Source organism: Alligator sinensis, unplaced genomic scaffold (assembly GCF_000455745.1).
Source record: "Alligator sinensis unplaced genomic scaffold, ASM45574v1 scaffold428_1, whole genome shotgun sequence".
NCBI classification, from domain to species: Eukaryota; Metazoa; Chordata; order Crocodylia; family Alligatoridae; genus Alligator; species Alligator sinensis.
Genome location: NW_005841919.1, coordinates 234,760 through 257,106, shown reverse-complemented (window position 1 = coordinate 257,106; position 22,347 = coordinate 234,760). Strand labels below are relative to the sequence as shown.

The following is a 22,347-nucleotide window of genomic DNA, read 5'->3' as shown; positions in this document are numbered from 1 at the left end:
TGGGTGTGTTGGGACTGTATTGTGGCATACTTTAAAAACACTTAGCTTTGTTTCTGTGGGTTTCATTTTAGTACTGTTCCACTGACCAAGCTGCTGCAGGCACAGATGCAGAACATGTGCAACAGTTTTATGATCTTCTGACTGCCTCCATTGACATATCCAGGGGCTGGGCAGAAAAAATTCCAGGATTTACTGACCTCCCAAAGGAAGATCAGACGTTACTCATAGAATCAGCTTTTTTGGAGCTGTTTGTACTAAGACTCTCCATCAGGTAATTACTTGATATTCAAAATTATTTAATCTTAAATTGTTATAAAAGTATGTATTTTAGAAATATTACTATAGCAATATCTTTAATTTTGTCATTTGTGAAAATAGACCTCATTGAGTAACAACAAAAGATACGTATTCATAGAATACTGCATTCAATTTGTGACACAAATTAAGAAAACTAAGAAAATATTTTACAAAGAAACACACCAATGTTGTTCTTACTAACATGATTCCATTTATTGGATTTACCAGATTCTCTTCTCCACTTTTAATCATAGCTTGTCCTGATATGCTTTTAATGAAAATTGCTTGGAACTTATCAATAAGGACAGAGCAAAAGCATTCGTAGGGCAGTGATCTGATTTTGTTTGTTTGTTTTTCTTCCTTTTCCTTTTACACTGACATAGTGAAATACTGTTTTGGAAAGGGACTAAAAATCCTGTTCAGATTGCTTGTCTTCTTAATACGAAAGTAGTTTTATAGACCAAGATAGTGGTTATCAGCCTGACATTAGCAATATTTTACCTAAGAGAGTTGCAGAGAAATCCCAGGCTGGAGTTTTGAATTACACCCCTGTTCCTTTAGGGTCAAGATAAACACATACATGGGTTACGAGTGTTCTTTTTTGGTGCTGGATTGTAATCAGACACAGCCTGTCTTTTTTTTAACATAAGAGATTTTCTGCTTTGAGGATCACAGCCTACTCTATAGGTGCTTACAGAAATTACATTTTTCACATGATGAGGCCGCTAAAAGCACTCTACAGCCATAACATAACAAATGTTCACAGCTGCAGAGCACTTTTTAAATGGCCAATTGCATGAAAAATTAACCCTCACTGAATCAGTTATTAGCTGAAGGTGCTCTAAGGCAGAGTGCCTTAGGGAACTTGCATACAGGTTCCCTGTGAGGGTTAATTTGTGGCAATTCTGCCCCATCCTATGCACCTTTGCAGAGCTGGGCTGGTGGTTATGCAAGCAGCCCAGTCCCAGCCCTGGGACTGCCACAGAGAGTCTCCTCCCTATACAGCCAAGGGAAAGGGAGAGTGGGGGGCTCGCACCCCAGCTCCCAATGTAAGCATGTTAACAGTATCCCTACCTAGCTGCGGTGCCAGGAGCTGATGCAGGGAGGAAGGAATGCAAAATCTATGCCTCGCAACTCTAGCTCCCCCCCGCAAGACCCCACCTGGGGTAGCTGGGCCGGGCCAGTGCACTATAGGTGCTCAGATTCTCCACCCCCTCCCCACCCCAGCTCCTGGCACAAGCATGTTGACAGGAGCCCTGCCTGATTGTGGTGCCGGGAGCTGGGGCAAGGAGGTGGGATGGAATTTGCCCCCCTCCACCATGCTGGCCCAGCTACCTCAGGTGGGGTCTTGGGTGGGAGCCAGCCTGGGACAGCGAGGCAGAGGGACTCATATTCCCCTCACCCACCCCTCTAGGCCCGAGCTCCAAGCACTACAGCCAGGTATGGGCTGCTGTCTACCTGTTCCTGGCCTTAGGCCTGTACATGGAGGCAACAGTGCCCCCTGCCACCTGGCCTTGGCCAGTGCATGGAGGCTCTGAGCCCCCACCATCAAACACAGGACATCTGTTAATTTTGATCACACTATAAGTTTAAGTGCTTTGTGTAAAGCACAAAAGTTACAGCACAAAGTGCCTTTCAGTCAAGTGTTTATGCACTGTATTTACCTAAATATAAGATGACCCTGAATGGAAGATGATCCACAAGAATTAAATTCAATACATAGAAAATTTATAATTTTTAAAATAATTTTCCACGTATGGAATCTAATTACTGGAGGATCATCTTTAATTCATCCCCCCACCCCACTACTGCAGGTGGTGAAAAGGGGGACAGTAATGGGGCAAGCAGTGGGGGACAGACAGTGGGGGAGGCAGTATGAGGGAACATGGTAGGGCAAGTAGGGGGGCAGTAATGGGGCAGGCAGTGGGGAGCGGTGGGAGGCAGGCAGTGGAGAGGCAGTGGGACAGGCAGTAAGAGGGGCAGGCAGCTTGTCCCCTGCTGCCTGTCTCTGCCCTCCCCCCAATTACCCCATTGTGCCTCCCCCCCTCAAGCTTCAGGCTGCTTTGATTGCCCTGCTCCTTCCTCCTCCCCCCTTTATGCAGCTTCTGCCACCCACAGCCTCAAGTGCTTGCTCCCTCTTCCTCCTATCTCCCCACCCCCAGAGTCTCTCCCCACTGCCTGCCCTTCCAAATCCTCCTTTTACCTTTGCTCTGCACCGGCAGGCTATGTCCCTGCTGCAGCCTGGGGCACAGAGCATAGCTCCAGCCTGGCCCCATAGCAGCGGCATGGAGCTGACACTGCTGTTCCAGCCCCGCCCAGTAGCATCTGTGTTGGCTGTGCGCTGCTGCTACTAGGCCAGGCTGGAGCTGTGCTCCATGCCCCAGGCTGCAGTAGGGAGCCTGCCAGTGCAGAACAAAGATAAGAAGTGTGACAGAGGGGGAGAGAGAGGGAGAAGGGGTAGAGGGAAGAACTGGGGGCTGTGGGGAAGGAGTGGTGGTCTGTGCAGAGGCAGCAGGGGGCAGGTGGCAGCTGCGGCTCCAGCTGTAGCCCCAACACCAGGTTGAGGCCAGAGCTATAGCAGGTGCCTTCCCCCCACTACCCCCACTGTATCTTGTTTGATTGTAAGGAGACGGGCTTTTTTCCCCCATGTTAAATTGGGAGGGAAACCCATATGGTATATTAATACATCTATTCTCCATTATATTGTTTTTTATTGATCTTTTGAAAATTGGGATATGCAAAGGAAGAAATACTGAAGGGAACTAATTTCTGTTTACTTTATTTCTTCTTATTTTTATATTTTTCAAAAGCTACACACTGTTTTCTTTAGGTTCAGCATTAAGTAGTTTGTGTCACATGTAATCTTCTGCTTATGCTTTCGGGCAGAACCAAAAATCTTAACTAATTAACCTACAACACACTATAGTTAACCTCAGGCTTATCACTCTTCAAAGTAAGCAACCCAAGAAGCTTGTTTGTTGTATTTTTGCCCCAAGGAAGAAGCGTTTTGTCAAACATAGATACCCACATACGTCTCATAATAATTTGTGTTGGATTTTAAATGATGGGTATCTCAGGACTGTATGCTTACTTTATTGTGAAAGATGTGTGCTTATGATTTTTTAAAATATTTTTTATCTGAGGTCTGATACTGCTGAAGATAAGTTTGTATTCTGCAATGGACTTGTCCTTCATAGACTTCAGTGCCTTCGTGGATTTGGGGAGTGGCTCGACTCTATTAAAGACTTTTCCTTAAACTTACAGAGCCTTAACCTTGATATCCCAGCCTTAGCATGTCTGTCAGCTCTAAGTATGATTACAGGTAAGTGCTCTTTTGCTAAAAGGAATCTCCAAATACTAGCATTTTATTGCCTCCATAGATCTGAGCTCTGGCAGCTGATTTTGCTGTATTCTGAATAAGGCCAATTTGCCTTTTATTATTTCATCAGATAAGCTAGCTTGTGAGCTGCATTATTTCTCTCACCCAGGAAGAGATGCTGTTTTGGAAACTTGGGGAAAATGCTGGCTGTATTGAATCCAGTGGCAAAACTCCTGCTGACATCAGTGGGCACTTTTACATGTGCTCTAGAAACTGGGGGGTGGGAGGAGAGCCACTCTAATTAAAGCGCCGCAGCTTCTCATGTATGGGTGTTCCTGCACTCCAAAATGGTGGCGGGGGCACTTGAACTAAAGCTCGTTCAATGAGTTTTAGTTCAAGCGCCCCCACTGCCATTTTGAAGCACAGGGACGCTAATACATGAGACATGGGAGGCTGCTGGAGCGCAGTAATTACAGTGTGTTGGAGCAGTCTCTGCGTTCATGTACTGGTACCCAGTGAGACTAAGTTTGCATCTTCAGAGTTCGTGGTATTTTTCCCTCCCATAGCTAGGGAAGATTTAATCTCTCTCAGTTTTAGCTTTAGACATAGTTTCCTATGAAAGTATTTTAATTTTCTAAATCAATTTATGTCCATTGCACCATAGTCAAGTGCAGAACAGTATGGATCAAATTCTGTTCTTTTTTACACCAGTGTAAATTGAGAATAAGTCTGTGGAATTACATTGTTTACACTAGCCTAAGAGGCCCAAAGCGAGGGAGTTGTCACAGCCAGCAGAAAGTGTCTTTGCATTTTTCTTCCCCCAAAATAACACAAAATACTTTTTACTCTTCATGGATGGATAACATTGATTAACTTTACTATTATTTTTCAGAAATAGTGTAATGGGAAAGTGTTTATAATTGGAAGCACATTCTATTTTTTATATACTCTGTTGTGATTGGATCAAATGAAAAGTGGTTTCCATAATTTTTCCAGACGACCTGAATATATTAGCACATGGCCTGACTAGGGCAGGATTTTTTTATTTAGTGAGTACTTTACTTGCCAAAATGTACTTTCTGTCAGTCTAAAAGCATTTGCAATTCATGGAAAATTTGACTAAGATTTTGGCGAAAAAAATGAAAATATTTTGGAAATCGCAAACTTATGGAAGTTAGGCCCCATTCACAAAAACAAGGAAGCCATTTTGGCTGTCCCCTGCCCCTATATCATCCGATGGTTAGGACACTAACCATAATATGAAAGATTCAGGTTCATACCCCTCTTTGCTTTATTCAAAGAAGGGATGACAATGGGGGCTTTCTGCCTCCAATGAGTATGCCCTAACTCCTGAGCTATACGTTATTCAGAGGCAAGTCTCTCTTTCTCTCTCACTCTTTTTCTCTTTCCTGGTGAAGCTGTTATGCATATAATAAATAATTAAACATTTGTTGAGAGAATGTTAAAGAACATGCCAAAATGAAATTAAAGGAAATAATTTTGGATCAAAGAATATGTTTTGTTCATCTCCAGTTTGCTTTGATTCACCAATACTTAAGAAAAAAAATATTTTGGATCACCCTAAAGGAAAGTTCTAAAATTCTTATTTGATTGGGTGGCTGAACCGAAAATCAGTTATTTCTACTGCTCTGTGTACTTTTTTTTTTGCCTTGCCTGGTCTTCAGCAGCACCAACTGTGGATTTATTTCTGTAAGTAACAAGAGGTGCCTCTCTGAGTGGTGCTCCTCTTGCGCTGCTTGTTTTCATATGTGCTTGCTGGGTGTGTTTACAATAGACTAATTAGCTGCGCAGTAAACATCTTGGTGTCTACATGCGCACTCCAATGAGGCTTGAGTAAACTAATTTTCTCTGCAGTAGCACATGTGTAGACACTGGAAGGGCTACATGGGCCACAAGGATGCTTCAGTGCAGGGGCTGCCTGCCAGCTAGCCCTGCACTGAAGCTTCCTCAGGCCCCAGTCAATCCTTCCACAGCATGTTGAGCCGGGGGGAGCTGACCCAGGCTGGCAGGCTGACCCCAGGGGGGCTGCTCCAACCTTGCTTCATATGCTATGCATGAATAAAGTGGAGCTTATTGCTCCAGAGTTAATTGGTCTGGGCACACATTCAAATAGCGCACCCAGGAGCAATACACTCCAGAGCAATAAGCTCCTCATTTATTCAAGCACAGTTATAGCATATATAGACACAACTTTTATGCACCAAAAAGGTGAGTTCTCATAAAACAGATCCTGTAGTAAGAGAGGGAATAGAGGTGTTGAGGGAGGGAGAAACTAAGGAGAGTAATTACCCACACATGTGCTAAAGAAAACTAACTGGTCTCTCCTATGGAGGGAAAAGAGAAGAGAATAAAACAGTATTGGGAGATAAAGGACATCCCCTATACCCAGGGCAGCCAACCTGTGGCACGTGTGCCACAAGTGGCATGGGCAGTCTCTGTGTATGGTACATGGCAGACACGGGAAAGGACAAACAGCACAGTGGCAGTAAGTTTCATAGTAGCTAGGGTCAGGAGGGACCTGAACAGACCATCTAGCCTGACCCCCTGCCACAGGCAGGAATTAATGCTGGGTTCACAAGACCCCAGACAGATGATCGTCCAACCTCCTCTTGAATATGCCCAAGGTAGGGGCGAGTACCACTTCCCTGGGAAGTTGGTTCCAGATTTTGGCCACCCTAACTGTAAAATATTGCCTTCTATTCTCCAACCTAAACCTATTCTCCATCAGCTTATGACCATTGTTCCTCATCACCCCAGAAAAGAGAAAAAGAGAAAAGAGCTCTGCCTATTTGCTGTTGATCCCCCTTGATGAGCTTCTAGGCAGCCACCAGGTCCCCCCTCAGCCTCTTCTTGCTGAGGCTGAACAGGTTCAGGTCCTTCAGTCTCTCCTCGTAGGGCCTGTCCTGCTGCCCTCTCACCAAGCGGGTGGCCCTCCTCTGAACCCTCTCCAGGCTGGCCACATCCCTTTTGAAGTGCGGTACACAGTACTGGACACAGTACTCCAACTGCGGCCTGACCAAAGTTGCAGAGAGGGGGAGTATCACCTCTCTGGACCGGCTTGAGATGCACCTTTGGATGTATGACAAGGTATGGCTGGCCTTGCTGGCTGTGGTCAGGGAGGGAGCAGAAAGCAAAGCAGCAGATCAGTAAGGGAGCACATGTCAGGAAGCAGAAAGCAGAGCAGCAGCTTAGGCAAAGGAAGGAAATCAGAATAGCACTGGGGGAGGGAGCAGAGCTAATTTGTGCATGCCTGCGAAAAAGGTTGGACCCTACAGCCCTATATTCTCAGTTGCCAGTTCCCCGCTGAATACCATTTCTCCCTTCTCAGCTGCCAAGGCCAGACTGTGTCTGAGTGTATCCTTCTCTGCCACTAAACTATTCTCAGAGTTGATCATTTCACTTACTCAGAAGTAAAAATGTTTTCCCCTCCCCCATAGCAATATCCTGGAAACCCTCTGGACCTATGCCGTGAAACTGTAGAGCTGCCATAGGGTATATTCTAGCTCCTGCTCTGCAGACAGCCTTTTACAGCTCCACAGCTAGATCCAGGGTTGTGCAAATGTTTGAGCAAAAACAAAAGCAGCAAGGCCTAGCACCTTAGAACCTAAGACCTTAGAAACCCCTGCCCATCATTCTGGTATTTCTCATCTAGCACCCACTTACTTTTCCAGGTACATTCGCAGAGACAGGCAGCATTTAGTAACCCATTAGTCAGACAGCACCTACCCAGACCAGCTCTCCTAATACCTGCCTATCCCAGCAACCTCATCCCTACCCCAGACATGCAGCTATCTGCCCTGAGCCCTCACCAGCACCTCTGCTAGCATTCTCAACTTGTCTTCTACCTATCAAGCAACAAACAGGTAACAACTGTTTTGTGCTGCTCCGTATCCTAGCCTCTACAATGGCATTGGTGAGAATGTGTTGTATTCATAGATTTAATAGATTTCATAGACATTAGGACTGAGAGGCACCTCGTAAGATCATCAGGTCCAGCCCCCTGCCCAAAGGACAGGAAGTCAGCTTGGGTCAAATGATCCCAGCAATATAGGCATCCAAGTGTTTTTTGAATGTATCCAGAGTAGGTGATTGCACCATGTCTGCAGGGAGTCTATTCCAGTACCTGGGGACTCGGACAGAAAATAAGTATTTCCTTATGTCTAGCCTAAAAGGGTCTTCCAGGAGTTTGTGACCATTGGATAATGTCTTCCCTTGGGGTGCCTTGGTGAACAGACATTCTCTCAGTTCCTAATGCACACCCCTTATGTACTCATAGGCTGCCACCAAGTCCCCCCATAGCCTATGCTTTTCCAGGCTGAAGAGTCCCATGGCTTTTAACCTTTCCTCATAAGGCCTGCACTCTTGACCTCTAATCATTTATGTGGCCCTCCTCTGGACTCTTTCAAGCTTCTCCACATCCTTTCTGAATTATGGAGCCCAGAACTGGATGCAGTACTCCAGCTGAGGCCTCACCAAGGCCAAGTAAATTGGGAGGATGACGTCCTGGGCCTTGCTTGAGATGCATCAGTAGATGCAAGCCAAAGTTTTGTTTGCTTTGCTGGCTGTGGCATCGCATTTGTGGCTCATGTTCATCTTATGGTCAATCAAGTCTCTTTTGCTTGTGGTGCTAGCAAGTGTAGCACTGCTAAGCCTATAAGTATGGTGTGGGTTTTTTCTCCCAAGGAGGAGCACCTCGCATTTCTCAGTGCTGAATGCCATCAGGTTTTGATCTGCCTACCTGGTAAGCCTGTCAAGGTTGGCCTGGATTGCCAGCCTATCCTCTAGGGTGACTGCACTTCCCCATAGTTTGGTGTTGTCAGTGAATTTAGCCAGTCCACTTCTGACACCAGCGTTCAGATCATTTATAAATACACTGAAGAGTACAGGCCTGAGAACAGAGCCCTGGGGGATGCCACTGGTCACCACGCGCCATGTTGATTTGGTTCCATCGACTATCACTCTCTGGGTCCGTCCACGGAGCCAGTTCCCCAGCTATTGGACTGTGAGATTGCCGAGGCCATAGTTACCCAGTTTTGCCATGAGGACATCATGGAACACCAAGTCAAAGGCTTTTTTGAAGTCCAAATATATGATATCTATCACTTCTCCTTTGTCCAGGTGATGCGTCAACTGGTCATAGAAGAAAATGAGATTGGTCAGGCAAGACCCTACCCGCAACAAAGCCATGTTGGCTATCTCGTAGAATATTACCTTCTGTTAGCCTGTTGTTAAGGGTTTCCTCGATGATTTTTTCCAAGACCTTTCCAGGGATTGAGGTCAAAATGATTAGCCTGTAGTTCTCTGAATCGTCTTTCCTCTCTTTCTTGAAGATAGGCACTACATTGGCCCTCTTCCAATCATGAGGCCCCTCGCCCGAGCACCACGAGTTCTTGAATATTCTCACCATTGGCTGTACTACGATGTCAGCCAGTTCCTTTAGCATTTTTGGGTGCATTCCATCCGGGCCGGCTGATTTGTGGATGTCCAGCCTCTCAAGGTGTTTCCTCACAAGATATACACCAATGATGGGTTTATGTTAGCCCTTCCCCTGGTGATCTTGCATTTTGTCAGGCAGGGTGATCCCTTTCGGCTGATGGAAGACGAATGCAAAGTAATCGTTAAGGAGATAAGCCAAGGCCTGTCACCATCTACACATACATTTCCACAGAGTACTCTGCCATAGAATAGTACTGCCCCCCAGCAGTACTGTCTTACCACAGAGTTAATTAATTTACTGTGCCCTAATACCAGCACACATGTAGACTGTGATGCTTTACTGCAAAGCTAATCAACTCAGCAGTAAAGCACGCATGTAAATGCACCCAGTATATCTCTCTTATTGAAGGTGGTTTTGTAGGATCTTTGGGCACTGACAGAAACGACAGTTTGTCACACAGTCAGGCCCGTGAAGCACTCTACAGCTATGCACTGACAAGTGCATGGCTACAGAGTGCTTAAAAAATGTCCAATCGCACAAGAGCCTGAACCCTCATGATGTGGCCAAGCTCAAATCCACCTGCCTCACCCTCCACTGCAGGCTGGGCAAACCCTAGATCAAGCTCCCTCTGTTCCCTTCCCATCCTCTCATTCTGAAGACAGCACCGGAGCTGGGAAGGGGGAGGGGCAGGGCTAGGGGAAAGCAGCTGCAGACACAAAGCCACTCCAAACTGGAGCTCGATCCCCAAACCCCCAGATCCAACAGCCAATGTCTGTTGGTTTAGGAAGAACTCTATAACTCAGAGCACTGCCTGTGAAGCACCATGAGTTACAGCAGGGAACTTCACATCTGGCAGTGCCCTTTCACTCTCTCTCTCTCTCTCTCCTCCTTTTTCACTTCAGTTGGTTAAGCAGGGCTGAACAGTTTCCTTTACAGCCTACCAGCAGGGCTCAGAGCATCAGCCAAAGGAGAGTAAATAGAAAACTGCAACATTCTTTCACCACTCCCGTGAAAGCAAGAAATGAGTCTATACTGCTCTATTTCTTTTGGGCCACTTATTCTGGTCATATTGGAATGGGGACTCCAAAGGTCTAAAGACACTTAGAAAAACATTTAGAAGTGTTAGAAGAAGACATTTAGATGAAGGGTACTAATGTAGAAAGTAAAAACTGGTCCGACTTGACTAAGCTTTACTAGACTCAGCTCCCCTTTACAATTCTTGCTGATTTGGTTTGTTTTTTGGAGCACAGAAATACTATGCCCATTCCACGTAAAACTCCCTCAACCCCTCACAAAGCTTTACTGGTAAAACTGTAATTTATACCAGGCTTTAATGCAGAAAGCCATTTTAAGTCTTTCTACAGCTTTCTACATGCCCGTATAAAATGTTATGTTTTACAGAGGGGCAGTGGAATAGATTGCAACAGTATAAAAATATGAACACCTAGATTATAGTGAAAATCATTTAAAGGGGCAATTTTACTAAATTTTAAATTGAGCCTAGCCTAATTTTTTTAATGTCTGAAATGGAAAGGTCTCCAAATAATCTCTGTGTCTGTTTCTTGGTCGCTGTCATATCTATACAAAAAATAATATTGTTTTACTAAACAGACGCTGTGGGCTTCATCCTGTAGAGTGCTTCGTACTCTGGACTTAATCTAGCAAAAACTTTCAGTGTATGTTTAATTTTAAACAGGTCAATAGATGTCTCCGTAGCAACTGTTTGCATTTGCTCAAGGTGCATATGGTTAGATGCTCTACTAAACTAGTACCAAAATGTTCAGCATCTTACAGGATCAAGTCCTACATTTTTTGCATCTCTGTTCATTATTAGTTTACATTCATTCACCTGCTGTGGAGATTCCAGTTTTAGTATACCCACACAATTCTTGGCACCTTCCAAACATAATTCATATCAGGAAACAATCAAGGGTATAGTTGTAGTCCCTAGATCTGGCTGCCATGCATCCCCTCCAAACACAGACCTCCCCAACTTGAGTAAAAGAGAAACTCAGTTGCTCTGTAGCAGCTGTTAGCCCTTCACTGCTGCCTTGACAACCCAGAGGAGACTTTTTGTATGCTGGGTCCATTCATAGGGAAGCAACACACTAAGCAGTCAGGTCAGCTGCAGGGCTTAGGGTAAAAAGACAGAGCAGTCTAGCCAATTATACTCACTATCTCCAGATTCTACCATCTTTTGTCCTCTACTCCGCTCTGGATGCTTGCAACAGTAAAGTGAAGGATTTGCTCAAGAACATCTCTTCCTGTCTACTAACTTTCTTCTCCCTTTTGATCAGGCAGTAACTCTTACCTCCCCCTCAAAAAACCCAACAAAAGCAAATGTCCATTGGACTCTGCATCATGTTGTGGAATATTGCTTCCTAAAGGGAGCAAGCACAGAGTGACATTCAGTGGACTCCTGGGTTCCAGATTGCACAGTAGTAGGCTGCTCTGAGACTTGTAATGTCCAGATCCTCTTTTGTATCCATCAAATAGTACACATTACTATCAAAATGTTGTGGGCCCAGCAGACATTCAGTTAAATCCCACATTTCTTTAAATTATGGAAAAGGAAGGTGATCATGAAGAAGGAAGAGGAAATCAGGTAATTATACTAAAACCGGGACAAAGCCATACTTTCAGCATGGTAAATAAACAGGCCCTTTGTGAGTCTGGATTAATGATTTGTTGTTTCCTTAATCAATGTGTGTCTGATGCCTAGATCTTCAAGATAACCATGATCTAGACCGACTTAAAATACAGAAGTTGAAAATCCCTCAAATGTTTAGAAGTCATACTGTCTAGAGAGGTCAACCTTCATTTAGTGAGTCCAAATCCTACCATAGTCCACCACTGTCCAGGGCAAGGGAGGGTACCTCAGCTCAGCTGGTAACTGGTTGTCTTGCTCTTTCTTTTTCTTCTTGCAAAGTGTTTGCCCTTAACCAGGTTTATAGCATGGAATCTCACTGAGATCACCCAGGCTGCTATGTTGGTAAAGCAGAAGGGTGTGCAAAACTAGTTGTGTTTAGAGTCTGCTCTGAACAGGGCAGGATTAACTGCAATTTTGCAGAGGTATTGAGTCAGGTGTTCTGAAAGACTTCTGACAAGTCCCTTTCATCAGATTATGAAGACCACTCTTGATAGAAAATACTACTTTATTGCAAAAGTGGTTGATAGCCTACTTAGGAAAGGAATGATATGCTAAACAGAAAAGTCCAATTTTTCACCTCTTCTGCACCTGTTCAAATACTACTATCAGAAAAACAGAATGCAACAGTAATTATGCACCTCTTAGGTATTTGGGAAAATCCTGTTTTATTAGTTGCCATTCTGAAGACAAATCCTGCTCTTTCATTTTCATGAGTGCTCCAGTTGAACCAAATGGCCACATCCCCATGAGCATGGATGTTTGTTTCCCCAGAAGCAAGTAGCAGCAGAACACCTTGTGCCACTCCTAACTTGTTCCTAGGGAATGCCTGTGCCACTTGCCCTCTGGTGTGCAGCAAGTTACCCCAGGTGGGGTAAGGGAGGCTAGGACCAGCACTAGGCTGGCCCCTGCAGGCTTTCCTGAGGTCCTGGGGGCCTCCTGGGGCTGCAACATTGGCAATCCTGCCACTTGGAGCCTGGCCAGCAGCCGGAGTATGGCTCCAGCTGGCCAGGTTTCAGTTTTGGTTGGCACATGCTGTCCCTGCGTGTACTGCCCTGCTTTTTTTTTTGCTTTTTTTTTTTGCGGGTTTTTTTTGACCCCAGGATCTCCCAGGTTCAAACCCCTCTCCCTCATACTGCTACCTTGCAGCACAGAGAACACCTGAATGGAGCTGCAGACATGCCTGTGACACCACATACCGCACAGCCACACTCATCTGGACGTGGCCAATATGTCTATTTAGAACCTGGTGTAAATGGTTACAAGTTCATTGACTTTGATGCAGTTAGGCCTGTTTATTCCAAGGGCCTGCTCCTGCTCCCTTTGGAGTGAATGGTTATATTGGACTTCAGGTTTTCATGTTCATTTGACCCAATGAGGCTACTTTAGTGAGTGTGGCAGGCAAAATTGTCTCTTTCTACCTTTAAAGTACATCTAGCATTCTCACAATCAAAAAGCACTTCCCAGTGATTTAAAATCTGTGATAAATTAATAGCTCAAAGTACTCTTTGAGCCTTTACTACAGACCAAAATATACCAAAATCTATAATTAATTAGGTATTTTCTCAAGAAATTAATGGGAAGCAGATGGATAAGGACTGGTAAGGAGGCAAGCGGAGGGCAATACCATTTGCTAAGGGACAGGCTTCAGTAAGGAGGGACCTGGCTTCCCATCGATCCAGCAAGTTTGGCAGGAGACAAGCTTTCTTTTCTAAAGGAGCAATTTGAATTAATCTTTGTGAGGAATTCCTTGTGAAGATTTGCAAGTTGAAAGTGCCATCACATGGCTTTTCACACTGTAGAGGACAATCTCATTGTTCAGAGTTTGCTTTACTCTTGTGGCACAACAGAGCATATAGAGGGTGAAATATGTCATAATTCAAAATTACCTGGGTTTTGCTATGTAAAGCAAGACCAGTAACAAATTAAGATCATTTTTACACCTTTCATATTTTGCATCAGCATATTTCACTGCTAATCAATGAACAAAACACATTTTTAATAAAACCTGTTAAACTTGGGAGTTTAATAACAACTATACCAAAGACCAAGATTACAGGTTTGATCCTGACTGAAAAAGACAACAGGTCTTGTGTGCTCAAGATTAGTATTTGATTTTCCAAACTTTGCAGAAATGCATACAGTAGGTTTAAACATCTCTGTTGTACTATTTTAAAGTCAAACTGTGGATCTGTGTAAGGATTTCAGATCTCTGGGCCTATAAATATGTCTTCTTTGACATTGCTAAAAAAAATAGTCTCAAAACAGATTAAAAGGTAAGAGCTCTTCAAAGACTAAGAAATTAAGTTAATGTTCTATACAATTTCCTATAAGACTTGATTTAAAAAAATCTCTACAGATTTTTACATTTTTATAAAATATTTAATCCCTCAGCTCTTTAATGGCTGCATCAGTGGAAGTATTTACATGATCTGTACAGTCAGGCTTACATAATTAAACTATGCACAATTTACTGGATATGCATTAAATATTCATTGACACTTCATGTTATAATGTAAACAAGTCACTTCGAATATCTAGGGTTTTTTTAATTCCTTGAAGGTAAAAAAAAGATGTTTGAAGCAGATATTGCTGCCTGGATGAATATTTTTCAGGTATTTGACAGATAACAAGGCAGACTGCTGGTACTTAAATAGTAGAACATACTAGCTTCTGGCTGAAGATGTACACATCTGCAGCTTGATCTTAAATTGGTGTAACTGAGAAGTTAGCTCCACTGAAATATACAAAGCTGCATATGCATAAAATAAATGAAAATGAGAGAAGGATTAGGCCCTTGGACTCCTTGCTACTCTTATTGCAGAAACATGTGTTGAGTTAGTTCATAAAAGCCATATATGCCAAATAACTACTACAGGCAGGATTTAAGAACACCCATACCTCACGGTACGTCCACGCATATGTACATCTGCCTGAGAGGTGTGGGAAGTCCATTCAAAGACCCTACACGTATTCTCCCTGCTTTGGCGGGGCAAAGAACATTTTCTGTCTTCACTGACTCCCCTTTTTAGGGAGGTAGGCAGAAGTCATTGCCTCTTATCAGACCCTCCCTCTTACTGATGCTGGACAAGGAGAATAAACTGTATGCAAAAGGGAACATGACCTTGGCAGGAGGACAGGGGCAGCTAGTTGAGAGTGCACTGAACATAAGAACTTTCACAGCCCTCTGCTTTTTTGGGTGTTTATAGGTGACTACTGTATATACTGTTTGCCAGTAAATTTAATCTGCATTTTCCTACACCTCCCAGTACTGTATTTAAAATATAGTTTATCATATCTTTGGTAATGAAACAGATTCTTTCTTACTTGTGAATTTGAAGTTCAAAGGCAAAATTGAAATGCACCAAGATTATTTGACATTATTGTTCAGAAACATGTTACATTAATTCATCCAGTGCATCTTGATAAGTAAACAATAATGCAGAACTTACCCTTTGCTTGCAGAAAGACTGTTTTTAATTAAATACAAATCTGAAATTTGCTCTTTAAACTTAATAAACTGAGGATGTATAGCTTCTCTAAAACAGTTTAACAGATGATAAAGGGAAGAAGCCCTACTTAACTTAAAGTCATTGTTTTGCTTTTAGGAATTTCATAAATCTTGGGATGGATAGCATGGAAGCTTTTTTACTTTGTGTGTTGCTTTCTTGAAGCTGGAAATAGTTGACTTTCAGACTACTTTTATCTCCAGCCTTTTAGAGATAAATAAACCATAAAGGGAGTAGATGATCAAAATAACAAAGGATGGTTGAGGTGTCTTTGGTTTCTTATGAGAGAGTCTGTAAATTCCTAGTGGAATTCCAGGTCTAGTTCTGATGGAGCTGGCAGTAGATATTGATCCCCACTTGAATTCACTGAATAAATAATGGTTGCCATAGTTATTGAGCATTCACAACTGGTAGGGAGGCAGGAAAATCTCCAAACCACCTTCTGTGATAGTTTTGCCAGAAAATCGTCCAATTAAATTATGTCTTACTTTGTAAAAAATGTGGCAAATATAGCAGTAGCTTGGATTCAATATATTAATTATAATTTCAATTATAGTTGAAAGCTACTGCTAAATATTTTTAATGCTAGCAGGAAAGGGCAGTCATTAAATCTTATATGAAAAAGGTCAGTCAACATTACATTGTACTACCACGGCCACTACTAATATTCTAGCAGAAGTGTGTGTACATGCTCCCACTTACGTGTTTCTGTGCACACAGACATGCGCACTCTCTATGTATACGCCCATAAATAAATAGTACAATAATATACAAGACACACATACTTTATATATAGTTACATATAGTCTGTGTGTCTTGTAAATTACTGTACTTTTTATTTATAGGTAGACAACAACCGATTAAGTATCAAATTTAGTTTTATAGTATGGAATAATGATGTAGACTTAGCTTTTCTTTTGCCATTATTCTGCAGAACGGCATGGATTAAAAGAACCAAAGAAAGTGGAAGAGCTATGCAACAAGATCACTAGCAGCTTGAAAGACCACTTAGCTTTCAGCTGTCAAAACAAAGGACAACCACTTGAGTCTGCGGAGCCTAAGGTACTGGGTGTTCTTTCTGACTTGCGTTCTCTCTGCACACTGGGACTGCAGCGCATCTTTTACCTGAAACTGGAAGATCTGGTGCCACCCCCTTCCATCATTGACAGGCTGTTTCTGGACACCTTACCCTTCTGAGTCTCAGATAATACTCATGGAAGGCAGATGCCCACCAGAGCAGGCAAATGGATTGTCACGTACAGATAACTTCTCTGCCTTTCATAACAGAAAAGCAGCTCCAGCCCTAAAATGAGGACTTTTCCTTGCAGTCTGAGGCCTAAAACTTAGCTGCATATTCTCTGGGGGTTGTGTTTTGGGTTGTTTTGTGTGAAATGGGGGTTTTTTAATTGCTAATATGGCACTTTTGGACGATGCTATCCCAGCAGTAAAAGGTTAACATGACTGTTTTAAATCTAATGTTTAACACCTCATTATATATGGGGAATAAAATGGTAGAAAACTGTGTGTTTGAAAACAAGAACAACAAATAGTTGTTTGCCAGGGTAGTATGTGTTTTGTGACAATACGTTAGCATACTTCCTGTATCAAGGGCACATATATTGGCACAAACTAAACAAAAGTTCACTTTTTTTAACAAAGTACATACAATTGAGTATTTCATATAAATAAGATATAGCAAAATGACAATGGCTGTTAGCTCCCATGTTCAAGTGCAATTTTTTAAAGTGCTGTCTTACTAAGTCTTGTTTATTAACTAATTTATTTTAATATGAAGATAAAAACAGAAGAAATCCAGTAAGAAAATTAAATGCACTAACTTACATGACAGTTTCCCAAACTTGAATCCATGTAGTGTGACATACTGACAAATTAGTGTGGAAAACACTGGTACAGATTGTGATTCAGTTGAGCACTGGTTCCTTAGATAAGGAAATAAAAGTAAGTAGTGATTGGAACATACAGGGTCAGCATCAGGGACAGTTACATTTTAGAATATAATCTGGATAAGTTAGTTAACAGACATAAATGGTTTTGAAAAAGAAGCAAGTCTTGTAAAATAGTATGAATGTAAGTGCTAGAAAGGATATAGTGGACTGCATTTAAACATTCCGTGTTCGTACTCCTTTTTTGTATGTTTATACTGTTGATGCCATATTAATATGAAATAATTTGTTGCATAGTGTCTTTATTTGTATAAATGTTTGTATGCATGGTATATTGTAATTGCTTTGCCTGTATTTATTGCAATGACTGCCAGCTCACGGGAGCCGTGTTACACTGAGTAACTAAGGTGTTCACACTGACTCAGTTACAGCAGTTAGAGAACTATATACATATATATATATAATCTGTTTATATATGTATATATCTGTGTGTATGTCTTTTTATTAACCATTTGTATATAAAATATCTGTCACTTCACAAGCAGTTATTTTACAGTTTATTTGCAGTGACTTTTAAGGCAGTACTGTTTAGCACTTTGATATTAAAATCTTGCTCATGTTTTGCTAAATTCAAATAATATGTAAAGATTTTAGTTCTAAAAAACTTTATATGCACTGTATTAAATCAAAATTTTGTTGGTCATTTTGCTAAGAAAAATTTTTTGAATGTCAATCTGATGTCACTGTATCTTTTGTTAGCTTTAAACATTCTAGCTTTTGTCTTTTTTTAAACTATGCTGTTTATATGGAAATTAAATTATACAATCAAACAGATGCCAAATGAATTGCCTAATTGCTGCAAAGGATAACCCAGATATCAGTCATTGTATGGTTTTAAAATAGTTATCTGGTATTTTATCACTTATGTTTTGATGTGCTTTATGAAAAATTATTCTTATATTGAGATTTCTAGTAGCGTCAATAGGAAAACGGACTTTTAATCACTAAAGTTAATATTTCCAGCTTACCTGCAGAAAATATTTGGAAGAGTATTGCTTTTTGTATTGACTTTTAAGCTTACGTGCAAACATAATAGCATAATTAAATATCAGAGAATCTCATGTTTCTTGTAGGTTGGTGTTTCACCTCACCTATAAGACAAGTATATTTTGACTGAATCTGAACTTTTGTATATAACACACACACACACACACACACACACACACACACACACACTTCAAAGGTATGTTTACTTCTGTTCCCTTGTGTAAAATACAAAGTCTCTTAAGACAGTGGGGGTCAACCTTTTTTTGCAGGCATGCTACAAATTATCCCCTTTCCCTGCCCAGTCTGCTGGTCTACATTCTTTCTGCTCCTAGTCCTGCATTCCCTGCCTGATCTGCTGCTCTGCTTTCTGCTTTCTTCCCTATGCTCCCTGAGCCAGCTGCTGTTGTGCTCCCTGCTCCCTCCCTGATCTCCTGTGTGCCACACACAGAGGTTGCCTGTGCCCCTCACAGCACCCATACTGCAGGTTGGCCACCCCTACCTTAAGAAATCATCTTTTTAAAGACAAATCTTGAGAAGTGCTGAGCATCCTCACCTCCCAGACGTGGGCTTGCAGCACTAATGGGACTAGCTCATTGAAAAGTATTTTCACACAAATTAGTATTGTACAATTAAAGGACTTGTTGCAACCAACTACATTTCTTAGGACAGATGTTGCTCATAGCAGGTCCCGAGCCCTATGTTAGATGTCATGTAGCCAGTGTGCTTCAGTCTTCCATAGATGTTCTCAACTGTGATACTATTCAAAAGCATGTAATCTATGGAATGTTCTTCACACTTATTTCAGTTCACAAAAATTATTCATGCAGTACGATCAATGGCAAATCATGATAGCAAAAGAAAGAATTAAAGCAGATAATTCTGCTACTTTTGTTAGAGCTCTCAGTGTGAACATGCCTTTTTTGCAGGCTGAATTCAGGACTATATCAGCTGTTAAAGGAGAGTGCCTTGCTTTTATTTCAGACAGAGTGTTTCAAAAGTTTCTCTGCTCCTCTAACAGCAGTGCTTTTTTGTGTTAACCTGTGGGTTGAAAGAAATGATGTTCTTGTACATATACAATGTAAATTAAAATGATTAAATTGAATAACATCTTTTTCAGAGCCCCCATGTGTCTTGAACAGATATGCTTAATTCTGCTACAATCTGCTGTGACTTTCTTATCAGTTACAGAACATTAAAAATTTGCTGACTTGAATCTTAGAAGTAGAAAAAGTTTTAGAAGCATGCTTAAAAACTGGAAAACTCAATGGCAGAAATTAAAGTAGCCTTAAACAAAATAAAGAAAAATTTACACTAAGTAGTTACAACATCCTTCTTGGATACTGAGGCCTTGCCTCTGTGAGAAAACACTATGAAGGGAGCAGAGCACATGGAGTCTGTCCTTCCTCTGAGTACCTGCACGCCCAGTAAAAGCAGGCTGGCTAGGCCAGCTTAAAAGAAGAGCACGGCCCTATTCTCCAACCCTGTGAATCAACAAAGACGGGAAGAATATGCCAGCAGTGCTTTTAAAAAGTAGAGCAATTCCCTTTCCTCAGTATGCACTGGCTTTGGAGGAAAGCAAATCTTGTCTACACCAAATTAACCTATTTAGTCATGACTGTATTTTTGACGTAGGTTTAAAAGACATTTGCCATTGCTTTAGTACGTCCACAACTACAAATGGCTGTGGCATGTCTCAGTTAGAAACCATTACTTATGGGAACTTTCTAGCAAGAAGTCATGTCAAATGACGTACAAGGGCTGCAGCTTGCTATTTAAACATGTGACAAAACAGAGCATGAAAAATCTTCAAAACTAGAATTTTTGTAATCATTTTTTTTAAATAACACTAATCTTGTTAATGAAAGAGGCAAAAAACAGTTTTCAGCTCAGAATTTTCCTAATGCATAACACATTCAAATACTTAAAGCAACTAACTTCCAGGGAGCTAGATCCAGGACTCAGTCCCAGGTGCACCATAGGCCCTGGAAGCAGTTACATTTCTGACTGGGGTCAATGTACCTGCCACAGCAAGGCACTCAGGCAGGCTAATTAACTCTGCTGGGGTGGGGAGGGGTGGAAGTTCAAGAAAATAACCATGCTACCCCAGCAGCTGCTCTCAAGCACAGCGGAAAACAAAGTTATAATAGCGGCTTCAGAGGGACTTCCCAGAGCAGCCTCACCGGCATGCTTCTTGGCTTGGAGTGTGTCTGTGGAAGTGATGAGCAGGATGTGCTCCAGACCCACCCAGCTAAAACACATTGTATGTCAGTGTAAACATACCCTCCATTGCTTCTGTGGCAGCAGGTAGTTATGTCATCTCAACAAAGCAGCAACATGCTGATCCAGAACCAATTTCTTTCAAATTTGAGACAAAAGTCCCATTTCAGGGAGTCCTCAGGGACATCAAAACACAGTCCTGTAATTCTGAACTGTTCTGGAAATTTCAGATCAGTCAACTGCTTTACAAAAAGTAGTTTACATTTCCAACCCCTGATTTTCCCTAGTTTACATTTCCAAGTCCTGATGGAAGCTGAGAGTTGCTCTCCTTCACTTCTTATGTATTTAAATTAACAGTTTCTTCAAAAGCAGCAAATTATGCCCCAAATTCCTACTGATTTTCAAGTCAGAATGGGTGCCATATCTTTTGATAGAGGGACATTTAACTTATGTTTTAATTAATTATGAATATAGGATCATAGCAATGGCAGTGGCCTCCTGGGCCATCAAATGTAGCCCCTGCACTCCCAGGCAATCATTTACACAAGGAATCCCCAAAATCACCACTTCAAACCCTCATACACAAGGACACAAGTCACAGGTCCTAAAACAAGGAGAGTACCCTATAATATGCCATAAGTAAAAATGATTTGTATTACAGCAGCACCTAGAGGCCACATCAGAGATTGGGACCCTATTTTGCTAGTTGTTGTACTCAAGACTGTAAACATTGAAGAATGCACAGTCTAAATACACAAGGCAGACAATGAAGTGGCAGGGGGAGTGACATGCCCAAGGCCACGCAGCAGATCGGTGGCAGAGCTGGACAGAATCCAGTTCTCCTCACTCCTGATCTTGTGCTCTGCATTTAAATTTCTGCTCTGCCCATTTCTAAGGAAAATAACAAGAAAAGAACATATACCACTAAACTCAAAATAACATAAGCACTTAATCGTTTTCTCATTAGGTGAGCACTGCTACTGGTATCAGTGAGACTATTGAGTAAGCAAGGCAAGCAGGATTCAGTCCAACACTTGAAGTAGGTTACAGCTATTTACATAAGAAATAGTGAGTATTTAGAAAGGAGATATTCACCCACAGTTTATTGAACTAAGGAAGCTGACCATTAGGAATACTGAAAGTCTGGCTTAAACATTAATTATGAATGGATAAAAAGAATAATGTTTCTTACATTCCAAATTATGGATATAGCACCAGAAGAGCTATTTAATCAACTTCTTAACTTTAAATAGGATATTTGAGACCTGTAGCTCTAATCTACTTCTGTATAAAAGTTATGAGTACTGTTATTTCTTAAATTACAAGGGTAGTGCAGTGCAGCATGGTTCTGACTGCAGGCTATGGCCCTTGCATGATATAATGCAATGGAGTCTGCACCTGAGGAGCTGAGGGTGATGCTGGGACATTCACAGCCTGGGTGCAGCTTGAGGGGCCTATGGCTTGTGCTAGTGCAGCCCACACAGCATGCGGTCCCCACTGGTACAGCCCAAGGGGTGTGTGAGCCTGGCTGCTTAGAAGCTGGACATCCCTATTTTAGGGACTCATCCAAATTGGAACCACCCTCCTCTGGAAGGAAAACACTATGGAGTGAATCATATTGCCTACTGAAAAGAAACTTGTGGGCCTAGTGAGCCTTTGAATCTAATCTCCTGCATTCACAAGAAATCATTTATTCAAAGTTTCCCCAAAGTTACCACTGTAAACCCTCACCCACAACTACCAGATGCAGTATCTGAAATACTAAGAACATGAAAGGTAAAGGCAGAGGAGCTGAGGGCCCTCTTAGATATGTGGGGAGCTGGAGGAAAAGCAAGGGTAACTGTCACGGCGGGGTACTCGCGGAGGGCCGTGTGCTCCTTAAGGTCCCTCGCTCCGTGTCAGGCCGGCCCAAGGCACCCTCTAATTCTCGCCCGCCACGTCTTGCTGGA

General features: G+C 42.2%; 1 protein-coding gene across 1 annotated transcript in view; it reads left to right on the top strand.

Moving 5' to 3' along the window:
* Nucleotides 1-19,302, top strand: part of NR4A3 (nuclear receptor subfamily 4 group A member 3) — a 31,541-nt gene extending 12,239 nt beyond the window's left edge. Inside the window, exons 5-7 of the mRNA XM_006018960.3 lie at nucleotides 72-271; nucleotides 3,441-3,619; nucleotides 16,165-19,302. Coding sequence (XP_006019022.1) covers nucleotides 72-271; nucleotides 3,441-3,619; nucleotides 16,165-16,427 — 642 coding nt within the window. The 3' untranslated portion in view covers nucleotides 16,428-19,302. The remainder of the gene's footprint in view (nucleotides 1-71; nucleotides 272-3,440; nucleotides 3,620-16,164) is intronic.
* The last annotated feature ends 3,045 nt before the right edge of the window (nucleotides 19,303-22,347 follow it).